Source organism: Mustela erminea, chromosome 3 (assembly GCF_009829155.1).
Source record: "Mustela erminea isolate mMusErm1 chromosome 3, mMusErm1.Pri, whole genome shotgun sequence".
Classification (NCBI taxonomy): Eukaryota; Metazoa; Chordata; class Mammalia; order Carnivora; family Mustelidae; genus Mustela; species Mustela erminea.
The window spans coordinates 80,726,468-80,740,453 of record NC_045616.1 but is presented as its reverse complement, the minus strand read 5'-3'; the positions used below and the strand labels follow the sequence as shown (position 1 = coordinate 80,740,453).

The window sequence follows — 13,986 nt, the reverse complement described above, 5'->3', positions numbered from 1 at the left end:
CTTCTCCTGTCCATCTCCCAATGTCCTCCATGTTATTCCTTATGCTCCACAAGTAAGTGAAACCATATGATGATTGACTTTCTCTGCTTGACTTATCTCACTCAGCATAATCTCTTCCAGTTCCGTCCATATTGATACAAAAGTTGGGTATGCATCCTTTCTGATGGGGGTATAATACTCCATTGTATATATAGACCATATCTTCTTTATCCATTCATCTGTTGAAGGGCATCCTGGCTCTTTCCACAGTTTGGCAATTGTGGCCATTGCTGCTATGAATGTTGGGGTATAGATGCTCTTTTATCTTCTCCAGAAGGAGCCACTCCTGTGGCTTTTACTGTACAGAGTAGGAGTTCCTAAATCAAGACCCACACTCTGCTCCAGGCAGTTTCCATCAAAATCCCCCAGGAAGCTGACTAAAATACGAATTCCCTGGTTCAGCCTCCAGAGCCTGACTTAGAGGAGGCCCCCGAATCTGCATTTTTTAAAGTGTGTTCTGTGTGATTCTAACAGGAAGACACAGCTGGGAAACACTGTGGAACCATGTATGACTCTTAATACATATATATGACTTTATCATGCAGTTAGGCACATGTGTGTTTCATTTCTTTTCCTGGGAAATTATCTTCTTGATACTCCAATGCAATGCAGGTGTAAAAATGAAGAAAATCTAGAGGAAAGAGTCATAAGAGCAAGTCCTTTTGCAACACCTTGCTCTTCCTAATCATCTCCCCTTGGATGTTTCGCTATGTCTGGACTAGTTGGCTGTCCCTGCTTTCCATCCCATGACACTGTGATCTCCCTACAGCAGGACTTACTTTAGTTGGAACTTTATTCGTTTGGCTAAAAAAAGTAAAAATGAAAAATCAAATCACTGGCAGAATATTTGGGATGCCTAATCAGTAGCCAAAGTAGGACCTGTATGAATATAGATCCTACACGTTAAGGCATCAGGACTCCCCCTTTATCTTGTGAGATTATTTTATTCGATGTCAGCTTGATTCTTTATTGCCTTTGACCCACTGACCTGTCTCCTCCCCACATACTTTTTTTTTTTTTTTAACATTTGGCCAGTTCTGATCTCATGTTGGGAAAGCCTGGTAATATAATGGGAAGCATGCATTTCCACACCAGAAAGTCCTACATGAACATGAATATGTAGATTACAGTCATGCTGGTCACAGTCCCAACTCTCAGACGGAAGGTTCTGGCTCACGGTGTGGCACAGGGCAGGTGACTGATAAGTGACGCATGCGTTTGGGGAGACCAGTGCTGGGAGAGAGCATCTGTGAAAAGGAGAGATCCCTCCTGAAGAGAGAAGCAGAAGTATGGACATCGTGGAGAGCCAGGTCTTTCCCTGACCTGGTTCAGTGTTCTCCATCCTTCTTTCTTGGGCATCATTATCTGTGTTGAATGGTCCTCAGCGGTGAACAGTGTTTGAGGACAGCTCTGGAGTCACGTGAGGAGGACTTCCATCCCGGCCCCCCTTGCCTCCTCCGTGGCCTTGGGAAACCTGCATCATTACTCTGCGCAGCAGTTTGCTCATCTCAAAAAATGGCAATAATAGTACTACTATTTCAAAGCACTGAGGAAAACCGAGATAGTGCAGGTAACGTGCTTAGCATAATGCCTGATATTCCTTACATAAATGTTAAATCTTAGCCATTAGTGATGATTCTATTGTCCACTAGACCATAAGCCCCATAAAGAAGGCAGCCTTGGCTTTCTCTCTCCCTGGCACTTAGTACAACGCCTGACTCCCACTGAGTCAGCCATCAGTAAATGTCAGTGAACACAGACTGAGTTCACTGAGCAATTTCTATTTGCATCTCTACTCCACCTCAGTGTCTCTTCTGCTATACTAGGGGGTAACCAATTCTCCACGTTCTTCCAAGATTGGAAGGAAGAAGGGGGACTTGTAGCCAGCTAAGCAAGAACTGTTTTCATGGTGAATTACCTTTGCCTTTAGAGAATCACAGCCCAAAGCAGTGACATGTTTAAGCCGCAAATTTGTACATTAAAGTAGCATACCAAAAAGTCAGGCCAGACTTTGGTTTGACTTTTTTTTTTTTTTTTTTTAAGATATATAGTATTATTCTTTGAAGAATTTATCTTGGTACTTCAGAACGTACTGGCTTAATGTGCCATCAGTTGAAGCCGAACAGTACTGGAATCTAACATTGTGTTACATGAGCAAGGCATTTTACCAGCCTAAGCAAAATATGGAGAGCCTGCTTTATGATGATATTCTCCCAAAGCTCTTCAAAAGGATCCACTTTCTTTTTAAGATTTTATTTATTTATTTATTTATTTATTTGACAGACAGAGATCACAAGTAGGCAGAGAGAGAGGGAAGCAGGCTCCCCGCTGAGCAGAGAGCCCCAAGCAGGGCTTGATCCCAGGACCCTGGGATCATGACCTGAGCCGAAGGCAGAGGCTTTAACCCAGGCACCACGCAGGTGCCCCAAAAGGATCCACTTCTTATTAATCCCACTGGCGTGGCCACATACAAGGAAATTAACAATTGTTTTAACTTTCAACTTAAGCAGAGAAAGGTTGCGGAAACTAAAACAGCAGGACAACAACGCCTGGTCAAAATATAAGTACATGCCTTTAACAGTCTTGAAGTAAAAAAAAGCCCTTCTAGGAAAGACATAAACCCAGGGGGCCCCAAAGGAAAAGAATAATACAGTTGACTACAGAAAATTTGACTACGTGAGAGGCAAATGTAACACTGTAGTTTTCTACGCTATTAAAAATGTTTAAAGTTAAAAGCCAAATGGACAGCCTGGATGAAATATTCCTAAGATTTGCTCAAAAGAGACTTAATTTATGTAACATTTTAAACACACTTGCAAAGCAAAAAGGCTAATAACTCATTAAAAACAGGCATAAACCTATGAATAGGTAGCTGTCTGGAAACAATACACATACAAAGATATGAGGCTTTACTCACCATTTAAGAAATACAAACTAAATCAATAATTAATTTTTTTCTTCACCTGTCAGCTGGTGGATCGAACGTCACTATTCCATACTATTGGTGTGGAGGAGTTTGGTGCAGCATCTTTGAGAGGCGAAATACAGTGTCTATTAAATTGGAAAATTCACAGACTCCTTTTTTTAAATTTTTTTATTTTTTTTAACAGCATTTCTACTTTCACAGAGCTAGCTTACAAGCCTTTGCACAAAAGCTGACCAAGGATGTTTGTACTCGTCTTCCACATAACAGGGTATAATTAAACCATCTTTGAAATGCCATCAAAAAGCTAAAAATCGTATGGGACATTCTACACAATATAATATGAAAGAGCTGTTTAAAGTAATTAGCTCTAGATTTGTACATGATATATGAAGGAACAGGGAGACTGTGACTGTATAGAAAGAGCTTATAATCTATGTTCCTACAGGAATGATAGTATGTTGCTCCTGCTATCGAAAATTCTCTTAAAGAATACACAGAATTTGTTCAAAGAGGCTGCCTTCTGGGAATGCAACTAAAAACTGAGAATGGGAAGAAAGTCTCAATTTTCTTCGAATAATTGTGTGTTATCATTTGTAATTTTTAGTTTTCATTGAGCCGGACATTATACTTCTGGTGTATAGAAGCTCATCTTCAAGACCACCTGTGAGTCAAGTTTAATTAGCGCCATTTTACAGCTGGGGACACACAGCTGTTGTCCTTGTTCCCTCATCAATAGAAAGATTTACATAAACACCAAGAAGTGCAGTTCTCCACAGTTGTGCATATGGTCATGATTTGGTATTTACTTAGGCAGCAATCGTTTTTTTTTAATAGGAAAAAATAAAATATTTTCCAAATATTTTTACCTCAACCATAGAAAAAAAAGGGGGCGGGGGTGGGAAGAGTCTGGTTTACCTTCTATTCTCCCAAATTCCAAGTGGCAGGGTGGTATCACTAACCCTAAAAAGAGTCTCCCCTTTCCTTCTGTTTACTGCAAAGAATGCTGAGACTGGGGAGATGGGAAGAGAAGCCAAACAAAGGAAAGAAAAAGCATCAAGCACCACATGCCACAGTCAGCACGCTTCAGTTTAGGGAAAGACTTGGGGAAAGCGGATTTGACCCATGTGATTCTAAAAGGAGAGGCAAAGAAATCCCACTCTGCTTCCCCTGATTCTGCCTCTGGGATGGCTGGATAGACAGTAGTGACAGCATAAAGATGGCTACAGAAACAGGGGCTAAGGGGCACCTGGGCATCTGGGCACCTGGGCACCTGGGTGGCTCAGTGGGTTAAAGCCTCTGCCTTCGGCTCAGGTCATGATCTCAGGGTCCTGGGATCGAGCCCCACACTGGGCACTCTGCTCATCAGAGAGCCTGCTTCCTCCCCTCTCTCTCTCTGCCTGCCTCTCTGCCTACTTGAAATCTGCCAAATAAATAAGTAAAATCTTAAAAAAAAAAAAAAGAAAGAAAGAAAGAAAGAAAGAAAGGAAGAAAGAAAGAAAGGGGCTAAGAGCCTGGGTCCAGAACCGGAAAGGTGTATACTGAGTTTACCTGACTGCACCTGAGCAGACTTAGATGATTGGTGCCACCTACTTGGGCACTCAGGCTTTGCGTGTGGTTTTGTGATACCAGTCAACCCGCTGTCCCCTCGGTTGCTTTTATTTTCCACGTGACTAACACATTCCAGTCTGCCAGTGAGCTGAGTGTGATGTTAGTATTTCAGTGTTTTCTATGTAAGAGCACCTAAATGCAATTCATGAGCTTCATTCAGTGCTTACACAGGACAAAATTCTGTGGGAAATTTTGAAGGACTCCTTTGGTTTTCAGAGCAGTACCTTTCTAGAGGATATTCACTTGTAGTTTGTATGGACTAACCAAGGTTCCACCCTAATTTCTGTCTTCAGAATCTAACCCCAGGGTCATTTAATCACCATACTAGTGATGCCCACAGCAAGTTATTTAATCTCTCTGAGCTGGAGCACCCCTAGCTACACATGCCATAAGGTTGTCATGAGGACAAAATGAGATATAAAAATGAAATGCACACCAGGTCCTGGGTGGCTCAGTTGAATAAGCCTCTGCTTTTGGCTCAGGTCATGATCTCAGGGACCTGGGATCAAGGGCCATGTTGGGCTCCCTGCTGAGCGGGGAGTCTGCTTCTCCCTTTACCCCACCCTCCAGCTTGTGCTCTCTCTCTCTCTCTCAAATAAATTAATAAAATATTTTTTTAAAAAATGAAATGCATACCAAATCACACATAAACAGATCTCTTGTGCATATAGAATTTCTGCATCGGGTTGATTTGTGGAGAATGTGCACTTAACCCAAAGAAAAACTCAAAAATAAGCCTTTTTGTGGTATTTAGTTTAGATATTTTAAAAAATGTTTGAAGTTGTATCATAACATTAGGACCCACTCAACTCTGGCTGTTAACCTAATACACCTCTGGGCAAGCTTAAGGACACAAGACTGATAGGATGTTTTCTAAGACTGAGGGGAACAGCCACATGTGAAAGCAAGACGCCAAAGCAGATTAGGATATTGAAAGTTTCAGCTTTTCGGTCTGTCTGTTCTTCCACAGGCTAAATATACAGGCCAGCTCTGTCAGTGGAAGTGAGAACCAGGCTCTGCTCTCTCAACACTCAACCGCTGCCTCCAAGGCCCCACACAGAGCCAGGGTCTAGCAGTATCTCTAGAAGACCTTTATGTCATCTTGGCACCAGATCTCCTCTCCATGAACCAGAAACAAAGTTGTATAACAAGATACATGACAACATACAACAAGTTAACGCAATAAAGGTTAACTGTGCTTGAGATGGGAGGAAACACTGCAAAAACACCACACCATCGACTACCAAAAACCCCAGATGTAGAGAAATGACAGACAACCACCATTTTTTCCCATGCTGGCTGATAATATTCATGTGTTATGACAGCAGCTTATGATGGTATTTACTGGGAGTCTGAATTAGGCTATTCTCTAAGACATGGTAGTAAGAGTACTAGTGAAAGTAGCTAGTACCCATTCATTTTCTAAGTACTATATGTATGGTAACACATTTCATCTTCCTCTAAATCCAATGGGATGTATATTATTTCCATACCCATTTCATAGATGAAGAAACAGAACATAGAAGTAAACTGCCAAGATCATACAACTATTAATTGTGGGAGCTGGGATGTGAACTCAGGTAGTCTGTCTCCAAAGACGGTACTTTTCATCTCAGGGGCTGGCACACTTTTCTGTAAAGAGCCAGCTAGTAAATATTACAGACTTTTATATGGTTGCATATTTTTGTTTTTAATAATCCTTTAAAAATATAAAAACTGATCTTAGCTTATAGTTAAGACAAAAACAGGCTGCAGGCCCATTGGAACCATAAATAATCGGCTGGTTAATACTATACTCATTGATCAAAGTACACAGAGGATATGCTATTTGATACCCAGCCCATTTGGTAAATCCTATATGCCTCTAATACAAATGGTTTTGCGTTGATAAAATAATCCATAATTCTGACTTCATCTCTTTCTCATTTTGTCTGAGTTATGAGGTCTCACTGTGTTTTCCATGAGCTTCCCCCTCCTAACTACTGTTTCTGTTGCTGGACATTTAAGAAGGAACAGTAAGTGGAGCCAGGATTATCCTGATTCCAAAACCCAAATTTACAATTTTGTTGTAAAGACACAACCAAAAAAAAGACATATAGACCATTATCTCTGATGGCCATAGATGCAGAAATCCTCAACAAAATATTAGCAAATCAAATCCGACAATGTATGTTAAAAATTAATTCAGCACAATCTAATAGGATTTATTCTCTGGATACATTCACAAATCAGTGTGATATATCACATCAATAAGAGAAAGGATAAAAGCCATATGATCATTTCAACGGCTGCAGAAAAAAACATTTGACAAAGTACAACATCCATTCATGATAATTTAACCTCAACAAAGTAGGTTTACAGGGAACATATGTGATTGTAATCAAGCCTTTATATAAAAACCCACAGCTAACATTATATTCAATGGGGAAAAACTGAGAGCTTCTCCTCTAAGGTCAGGAAGAAGACAAAGATGTCCACTCTCACCACTTTCAATCACTGCAGTACTGGAAGTGTTAGCCATTGCAATCAGACAAGAATAAGAAATAAAAGGCATCCAAGGTAAGCAAGAAGTAAAACTTCCACTTTTGCAGATGGTATAATCCTATATATAGAAAAGTAGAGATGATTCTACCAAAAAACTACTAGAAATCATAATTAAATTCAGTAAGGTCACAGGATACAAAATCAATGTACAGAAATACATTGCATTTCTATAGATTAATAATGAAGCAGCACAAAGAGAAATGTAAAAATTCCATGACAATTGCACCAAAAATAATAAAATAGGAACAAACTAAACTGAAGAGGTGACAAAAACACTAATTCAAAGGAATAACATGTACCCCTAGGCTTCCTGTAGCATTATTTACAATAGCCAAGCTATGGAAGCACCCCAAGGATCCAACGATAGATGAATGGGCAAAGAAGATGTGGTACATATATAAAATGGAATATTACTCAGTCATAAAAAGGAACAAAATATGGCCATTTGCACCAGCATGGATGGATCTAAAGAGCATAATGTTAAGTGAAATAAGTTAGTCAGAGAAAGACAAATACTGTATGATTTCACTCATATGTGGAATTTTAGAAAGAAAACAAATGAACAAAGAGAAAAGAGAGACAAGCAAAGAAACAGTCTTTAGAGAAGAAACTGATGGTTCCCAGAAGGGAGGTTGGTGGGGGGCTCAATGAAATAGGTGAAGGGGATTAAGAGTACACTTACCTTGATGAGGACTGAGTAGGAATTTTGAATCACTGAATTGTACACCTGAAAATGAATACAACACTGTATGTTAACTACCCTGGAATTAAAAGAAAAAAAGTGGGGGGGGGCTATAAGGATGGAATAAGAGCTCTTCCAGCCACTTTTAATCTGTGATCGGCTTTCTCCCCATGCTGATTATTATATATGGAAGTGACACTAGACAGCACAATATTGGACTGGAGTCTGTTCTCTTTTTAACAGACTAGAAATGCATAAATAAGATGAATTCTTTCTAAAACTTCCGGCCTACCACTTTCCTGGGACCAGACATTAATCAAGGCAGTTACATTAGTAGAACTAGCCACCTGGCATCTAATCTTTTATCATTTTCATGAAAGCTTAAAATGGCTTATAAAGAGACATGGTTCACGAAATGGATTAATATCACAATGGAACTTCATGCTTTCTGGGTACCTGCTGTATGCTTGAAGATTAAAAATGTCATCGCAACATTCTAGTCTAGGCTCCTAGTGGAGAAATCACTGTGTTATGTTACTAGGTTTGGTCAAGATTAAATCTTGAACTTGCAAATAAATCCTGGTCATTTTTTTGACACCTCTGTGGTACATAATATAGAACTGTGCCTCGTGTAATAAGTGTGAGGAAATCCTTGGTTTGGGTATAGCACTTTGAAACTTAAGAGAAAATTTATGGAAGTGTCTTTCAAGTTATTTTGACCACCACCTGGAAAAAATATATACCAAATATTTTATCATGATCCAATCCATAGCTACCTACACACATACGTAAAACCAAAATAAAGTTTCAGAAGCAGTTGAGACATTTCTTCCTACAGTTGAGACATTTCTTATTATTTTCTTACATATTCTACTTTGTTTAAATTTTGGATGCGTCTCCTAACACCCAATTTATTTCATAACCCACAAATGGGGCTTGACCCCATTTGAAAAACACTCAGAAAGTTCACGCTCACACTGCTCATGGGCCAAAGGTATCTTTCTTATCTGGTCCCATTTCTCTAGGACCAGATCTCACCATAATCATCAGTGCTCAGTGATGCTCCTCCTGACTTTGCCACTAATGTGAAATCCATTGTTACGTACTCTTAGAGCCCCATGGCTTCTCTCTTTGACATTTAGTGGGAGTTCTAATTGTCCATTAATTTATGACTATTTTATCTATAAGTGTCTCTCTCTATATGGAGCCCTGCCTAGACAACAGGCTCCGTAAAGGTAGATATTCCATTTTTACTTTGCTACGATTATATCCCCCAACTGTGATTAATGAGTAAGAAGCGTTTAAGAAACACTTATAAATAATAAATATAATAAATAAAATCTTTTTTAAAAAAAGAAAGAAAAGAAATGTTTATTAAATAAATGAATGGGCACCCTAAGGTTATCTGGAATGTTGTTTTAAACAGGGTACTCTGGTTTCACTTAATCTTCATTATTTATTAGCAACTGAAAAGCAACTGATAATCTTTCACATTGTTCTTTTTGTTTTACAGTTAACTTTGACCACTTCGAGATTTTGCGAGCCATTGGGAAAGGCAGTTTTGGGAAGGTGAGAACCCAAATGATTAGCCAACAGCAGGGTTATGTAGCTCAGCGAACAAAGTCTGAGAATGTTCAGATTATTCAGTTACTGGGACCACAAGGAATGATAACTCAGAGAGGTTTTTCATAAAATGCTCACTACAGGGGCGCCTGGGTGGCACAGTGGGTTAAGCCTCTGCCTTTGGCTTGGGTCATGATCCCAGGGTCCTAGGATGGAGCCCCACATTGGGCTCTCTGCTCAGCAGGGAGGCTGCTTCCCCCCTCTCTCTCTGCCTGCCTCTCTTCCTGCTTGTGATCTCTGTCAAGTAAATAAATAAAATCTTTAAAAAATAAAATAAGGGGCTCCGGGGTGGCTCAGTGGGTTAAAGCCTTTGCCTTCGGCTCAGGTCATAATCCCAGGGTCCTGGGATCGAGCCCCGCATCGGGCTCTCCACTCTACAGAGAGCCTGCTTCCTCCTCTCTCTCTGCCTGCTTCTCTGCCTACTTGTGATCTTCGTCTGTCAAATAAATAAATAAAATCTTTAAAAAAATTAAAAAATAAAATAAAATAAAATAAAATGTTCACTACAGTTTCAGTTGTGTAGTATAATGGACACCTCTTGTTCTCAGAATTATTTCAGTGTCGTGCTCATTAATTCTTTTAAGACTCTCTCTCTACTGCAAAATGTTGGACTCAGTTGCTAATTGTACCCATACCTTTGGTAACATTTATCCTGTCAATGTAAGAGTTAACTCTTTAAAAAAAAAAATATATATATATATATATATAATCTATTTATTTATGAGAGAAAGAGAAAGAGAGAGAGCATGAGGAGGGGAAGGGGCAAAGAGTGAGGGAGAAGCAGGCTCCCCACTGAGCAGGGAGCTGCACAGCAGGACCCGACCCCAGGACCCCAGGATCATGCCCTGAGCTGAAGGCAAATGCTTAACCCACTGAGCCACCCAGGTACTTTTTATGTGGAAAAGAAGCTGCCCAATATCTGCTTCCCCTCCAGTTATACCATGTTTTTATTTTGAAAAATCTACCGTGAAAGATAGATCCAGGCTAATTTTTCTGCGAGAAACTTCTAGATTCAAATCCTGATCATTAGTTTCTTGATAGAGACATACTTTGAGAATATTTACATCATACTGAACTCGCCTTTTAAAATCATCTGCAGCCCACTTTATCAGACATCTAGACCCTCTAAAAAGATTCCCAAAACATGGACATCATGGTCAGTGCTTTCTCAGTGCTTTAAGTTCTTTTAGGTTCTATCAACTATGGTGTAAAGAGAAATTCTTGATGCCATGTGGTTCAGCTCGGCAGTTCAGCCGCACGCCTATCAGTCACTCAGATCAGAATAAGCGTGTCATTGGTTGTTGGAAAATTCCTGACAAGGAAGCAGCTATTTTCTCCAGCATGCTGTCTAAACAAAACCCAAAGACCAAAAAACAGGCAGGCTTGTTTGAGAAAGCAGAGATTCACAAACTGACCCGGTACAGGGGAAGAAAATGAGATTTTCTACTCTGAAATCAGAGCTAAGCAGCAACTTTAGCATCAGAGAATTTGCAAGTAGGGAGGCCTCCAGGCCATGCTGTTGAGCACCTCCTGTCCTGTCTCCCACAGCTGTGATCTGTCAGCTCCCTGACTGCCCTCCCACTCTGGTTTGTGCCATTAGGTCTGCATCGTGCAGAAGAACGATACCAAGAAGATGTATGCAATGAAGTACATGAACAAACAGAAATGTGTGGAGCGCAACGAAGTGAGGAATGTCTTCAAGGAACTCCAGATCATGCAAGGTCTGGAGCATCCTTTCCTGGTGAATTTGTGGTAAGTGCTTTTACGGGCTCTCTGAATGGAGCCATTCCCGCCTTCACCCCCAAACACTGGTCCGTAAACCCATCTGGATTTCCAGGTGTGCATGTGCAAAATCTTCAGTTAGGCTTTTCCCAAAAGGCTTTGGTTCTCCTTGGTTTCTTTGACTTCAAATGAAACGAATTGTTGTTTTATGGTCATGAATAAATCTTGCCTTTTTTTTTTTTTTTTTTTTTTGGTTTTGGTCACAGTTCCCTGGTCCTTCAGGACCCTACATTTTTTAAAACATGGCAGCTAAATAGGCTGACAAAGAACGAGTTCAGATGTCTTGTCGTTCACTAGATACTTTTCCCCCATGAGTTGTGGGGCAGCAACATCGGGTGCTAAGTAGGTCATCAGCGGCTGAGGGGAGGTTGGTCTTGGGAACGTGTACAGAAAAGCATTGCTCTCTACAGTGACTGGCAGTGGACATGGATTCCTTGCAGCGGCCTTCTCCAGCGTCCACAAATATACACCTGGGAGTTGGAAAAGGACAGGTGCTGCCTTTCTCACCAAATAGCTTCTAATAGAGCCGGAGCTAAACTCAGATCAGTGGCTAGACATTAGGTAACTGTGGTCTCCTCCCCAAGCCAGGATCACAATCCAAGGCTTAGAAAATGGCTAGAAACTGGCTATGTCTCTTACTCCCTGCTCTTTTCTTACGCGTGGAGGGCTGTATGCAGCTCTCTCATTTTCCTCTACATTTTAATGCATCCATTATGTTAAGAGCCTGTTCCTAAAGCTAATTCAGTGTGACTGTTATTTAAATATGCATACCAAGCAGTTTCTACTAGCAAAGGCAAAAAAAAAAAAATGTCTTTATTCAGAGACTACTAATGGAAAAATACTTGGAATGTCACTGTGTGTTTGGGGACATTTTTCTGGAAGAGTTAATGCATAAAACCTGTCTCCCTCCATTTTTAATTAATACAGTTCACTTAATATACAGTTTGCTCCAAGACGCTACAACCAGAGTTGAAAAGACGGCTCTGTGTGACCCGGAAATAGGTTCATGCCCTCCTCAGACGCGGTGGAGTCTAACTGTGGCCCACGCTCGGTGTGTTTAATCAGTAGCTCAGAGTGGCCTATTCACAGCACTGCCACGCACTGTTACATCCATGCAGCTCTCTTCCCCACCTTTCACAATCACCAGATTGCCTTCTCCCCGCTCTCCACCCTGACAATGACGAGGTTCTCTCAATTCACATCCTCCCTTTGTTCAAAGTCACATTCTCCTTCTTCCAAAGCTCAGCCGACTCACTCTCTCCTTTTAAGACCAGGAACCCTTTAGAAGGACATACTCCACATTTCCCCCTTTCACACCGCTGGTCCCTCATCACTAAATATGCAAAATGGATTTCAGTCTATTCCTGTTTTGCTTTTTTTATAAAGTGGGTATCTACCGATTTTGCCGTTTGCTAATTTAGTATCAATGCAGGGAATACTCGGTGCGCCACGAATAGGGACTTGGTGACAACCTGACACAGAGCATAGCCTTCCTTCCCTCTCACACAGAACTCACAGGACAGTGGGCACCAGTAACAGTGACAGAGGAGGGAGAAGAAACCCGCCCCCACCTTAATTCTAGCATCACATTGAGAACTGAGTGAGAGAGGGCATCCTTCAAGGATAGCAGAAAACTTTCTGTCATTCAAATCTTGAGATAAAAATGGTCAGAGGGGTGCCCAGGTAGCTCAGTGGGTTAAAGCCTCTGCCTTCAGCTCAGGTCATGATCCCAGAGTCCTGGGATTGAGCCCTCCATCAGGCTCTCTGCTCGGTGGGGAGCCTGCTTCCCACCCCCCTCTCTCTGCCTACTTGTGATCTGTCAAATAAATAAATAAATAAAATCTTTTTTTTTAAATGGTCAGAAAGCATATTGATTCCTTCTAATAAAGACTTTCTGCCTTAGTAAGTACAACATAGGGAATGTAAGTGACTCTTCAACTATTGAGCACCTTGCAGTACTTCTGGAGGTGTGACCTGTGAGCAATATTCATAATTTTTTAAAAGATTTTATTCATTTATTCATTTATTTGAGAGACAGCATGAGCAGGGGGAGCAGCAGAGGGGGAGGAAGAAGCAGGCTTCCTGCTGAGTAGGGACCCCCCTGATGCAGGGCTCAATCCCAGGACCCTGAGATCATGACCTGAGTCAAAGGCAGATGCTTAACCCACTGAGCCACCCAGGTGCCTGAATTTTTATCATTCTTAACTCACATGGTTATAAGATGGGGTTAATGTGTGTAACTTGGGTTGTTTTTATGAGCAAAATGAGATACAGTGCTATGCTCAACACAGAGCAAGCATCGTATAAATGGGAGTTCTTTTCCTTCCTTGTTCCGCGAAGGTGTAGCATTCCGAACATGTCCATCCCTGCTGGGCCACTGTGGGCACCCCAGACATAAATTCCAGTGGCACTCAGCCTCAAAACATCACAGGAAGTTGTGTGTGTGGTGGGGGAGGGCCAAGTCTTCTACTCATTCTCTATAAGAGCTTGTGATTTTTTGTTTTCCACCCTCATTCTGCAAATCAAAGAACAAAGACTCAAAGATTCCCCCCCTCCATTATGTACAATTTAATCAGGATTCTGTGCCTTCAGTTTAACTAGAGTTATCTTTACATCCCCAAAGCGTCAGGCGCCGATTTTCTTAAGAAGCATCGTATTATTAATAATGGAACAGCAATCCTTTTTAATCCCCGCGTACCTTTTGCATACTCTATCATACTGGTGAGGTCAGTAGTCCTCTCCTGGATACTCCAAATGCCACTAACTCCTAGGGATGTATTCA

At 41.0% G+C, this 13,986-nt stretch overlaps 1 protein-coding gene across 2 annotated transcripts in view; it reads left to right on the top strand.

Annotated features, from left to right (window-relative positions):
- The window catches only part of STK32A (serine/threonine kinase 32A), a 142,039-nt gene that overhangs the window by 25,741 nt on the left and 102,312 nt on the right, over positions 1–13,986 (top strand). For both annotated transcript variants that reach the window (XM_032336258.1, XM_032336257.1), the window contains exons 3-4: positions 9,313–9,368; positions 11,023–11,174. In XM_032336258.1, coding sequence (XP_032192149.1) covers positions 9,313–9,368; positions 11,023–11,174 — 208 coding nt within the window. The remainder of the gene's footprint in view (positions 1–9,312; positions 9,369–11,022; positions 11,175–13,986) is intronic.